Source organism: Aplysia californica, unplaced genomic scaffold (assembly GCF_000002075.1).
Source record: "Aplysia californica isolate F4 #8 unplaced genomic scaffold, AplCal3.0 scaffold00029, whole genome shotgun sequence".
Lineage (NCBI taxonomy): Eukaryota > Metazoa > Mollusca > Gastropoda > Aplysiida > Aplysiidae > Aplysia > Aplysia californica.
Genome location: NW_004797299.1, coordinates 172,368 through 175,058, shown reverse-complemented (window position 1 = coordinate 175,058; position 2,691 = coordinate 172,368). Strand labels below are relative to the sequence as shown.

At 44.9% G+C, this 2,691-nt stretch overlaps 1 protein-coding gene across 1 annotated transcript in view; it reads left to right on the top strand.

Annotated features, from left to right (window-relative positions):
- LOC101849820 (E3 ubiquitin-protein ligase RNF19A) overlaps window positions 1-2,691 on the top strand; it is a gene marked incomplete in the record, with an annotated part of 27,829 nt that overhangs the window by 1,830 nt on the left and 23,308 nt on the right. The window contains 2 exon segments of the mRNA XM_013090807.2: window positions 554-659; window positions 1,975-2,597. Coding sequence (XP_012946261.1) covers window positions 2,037-2,597 — 561 coding nt within the window.

Here is a 2,691-nt window from a genome sequence, read left to right as displayed (position 1 = left end):
GGGGGGGGGGTTCAGGGGGGCATGAATTTGACCATAATTTGATGCTTTGCAGAGTTAGGTTGCATCCCTGTTCTTTGTGTTGCCTATTTGGTCATCAAGACTTCCGGATTTCTTCTCTGGATGTAAACAAATGGGTGATGGACTTAAAGGAACGGAACTACAAGATCACCCAAAGTTTTGTTATGTTTATAGGCCTATCTAGACCTGAATACAGAAGGGGAAACTGAACCAAAATATTGACACCCATGTTAAACTAGACAATTATTTGTGGGAGGGATTCTATAATGAGCAACAACAATAAAAACAGAGTAAGGTATAATATATATATATAGGGTTTGGGGGAAAAGTTAACCCTGGAAGCTTGCAGGCTCAAATACAAAGTGTAACAAAGGGCGTTAGCCGAGCGCAGGCCCTCTATGTAAAGGGCAGAGACGCTGACCTTTTTCAATGGAAAATTTCAGTATGGAAAATGACGTAGCGCGTAGTGAGTTACAGAGATCTAAGTTATAAAGAGTGACCAATAATGACTTTGCAATTTATCTCGACCTCGTAGAGCATCTCTTGTCCAAGATGTCGATCGTTAAAGTGACGCGGTCCAGCTGAGCGACTACACGCTATGTGAACTATCACTTGTTCTGCTGTGCTATTTATACAAATTGGTGAGTTCATCGGGTTTTGCACTTTGGATTTATTTGATCGCTTGTCATGTTTTAATTCTATCAGCTTTAAGAAAAGATATGGTTTTGTATACCTTTTATCATCTGTTGAGCCGTAAATAATCAAATTTCAGTAGCAGGTATACATCTCTGGTATCTCTACTGATATCCCCTGCCAAACCCCCATGTTTACATCCGATCGGCCGTGGCGGCATGGCATTTTTGGCGGGTTACTTCCGGTGAAACGCTGAGTGCTTCTAGGGTTAATGATTGATTCAAGGTTGGGTTTACGTCTCTTTCTTTAGATTGTGTTTGTTGGGGTAGTCGCTTGTTATGGAGATCCTTCCTTATTTGTGAATGGAATGGGCTGAAAATTGACAATTTTTGTGGTTTTTGTTGCAGCAAAATAATAGTTTAAAATAGTATTAAAAGATTAATTAAAAGTTGGATACTAATTCCAGTGCATTGCCAAGATAAGACTAGATCTAATTATGATGAATTTTTACTTTCACTCCTGCTCCCAGATGCACTGCTTTGGGCATCAAACTGCAGTATTGTTTGCTGCAGATCACATGTACAGCTGCTAAAACTGCTGCAAATCAACTATTTTCAAGCAAATTTCAAACAGAACTGCAAAATATCAAATTATGGGTTAAAGCAGGGGGGCATGCCCCTTTGTCACCCCCCAGAATACAGGGGGGCCTAACCCTCCCTTTTGGTCCAAAGCACGCAAATTACTACGCAGTTAGACTTAATGTGATGTCGCTCGATTAAAAACCATCAGATATTTTTTTAAACTATTAATTTGTGACTGAAATGACGTTTATATTCGTGTTCAGTGTATCAAATAGATCTAGAGTAAGAAAATCCTAATTTTATCAACTCATTTCAATTTGTTACATTTTTTAGTTTAAACATTTTAAAATGCTAACATGGTTCAGTAATGTACTCACGCGTTCATTCTTTTTGTGTAAATGTAGGCCTAAAAAAATATATATATATGCTTTTGGAAAGGGGGGAAAAAACGTAAATGTAAAAATGAATGAAGTTTTAAGTGAAGTTTGATTGATTATGTTTAATTTCTACTTGATAAATGTGCACAATTGATTACCAGCTATGCACATGATCAAGTTGCAATGTAATTAATCAAACTTCAGCAATGTTCACGGGGTTCCCCTCGGTGGCCGCAGGGAGTCCACACCTCGGGTTTGCCCTGAGGGCGTAAGACGTGGGGTATTGCTATGTCCTGGACTGTTCCTTCAAGATTTGTATAGATCAAGATAAAGAATATTTTGTTGGTTCCCCTCTCCTTATGCAGGTCACTCTGGTGTTTGTTTCAAGAAATTGGTCAGCTTGAAGAGCTAGGTGTGTCAAGGCCGCATGTTTTCATCTCTGCGCGCCTCCTCCAAGAAACGGGACAGCGATGGCATCTCGGCGTCGTCGGGGGCCTCCAGGAGCTCGGACGCCAAAGGGAGAACCACGTCCTTCTCCCTGTCCCGCCTGTTGCCGCTGCGACGACGCTCCAAGTCGCGCACCAGTCTGGACTCTGAGCTCTCCCGCTCCGACAATGGGGGTGTGTGTTCGGGACTAGGCTCGTCCCCGTTCCCGGGCGGGGGGGCTGCGTCGAGGAACTCTCCCCCTCTGCCGCTGTCCAGCGTGGTGTACTTGAGCCACAGCTACAGCAGTATGGGGGCACAGGGCGGCCGGGAGCAAGGCGAGGGGCAGACCAACTCAGACGGAGTTCTCTCCTCACCCGCTGATGTCCCGAAGGACGGACCGTCGGAGAGTGCTTCCTCTGAGCTGGCGCCCAGCAGTGTGGACAGGAAGGTGGAGATGATCGAGTGCCCCGTGTGTCTGATGGAGAAAGCCAAGAGCTGCTTCCTGGAGATCTCCACCTGCCACCACCGCTGCTGCTCCAAGTGCTTGAAGGAGTACTTCAAGGTGAGCTGTATACGCCGCGCCACGCACCTCACATGCTGCACATCACACTTCACACCCCGCACATCACACCTCACAACAAGGGTGGTCGGGGGGG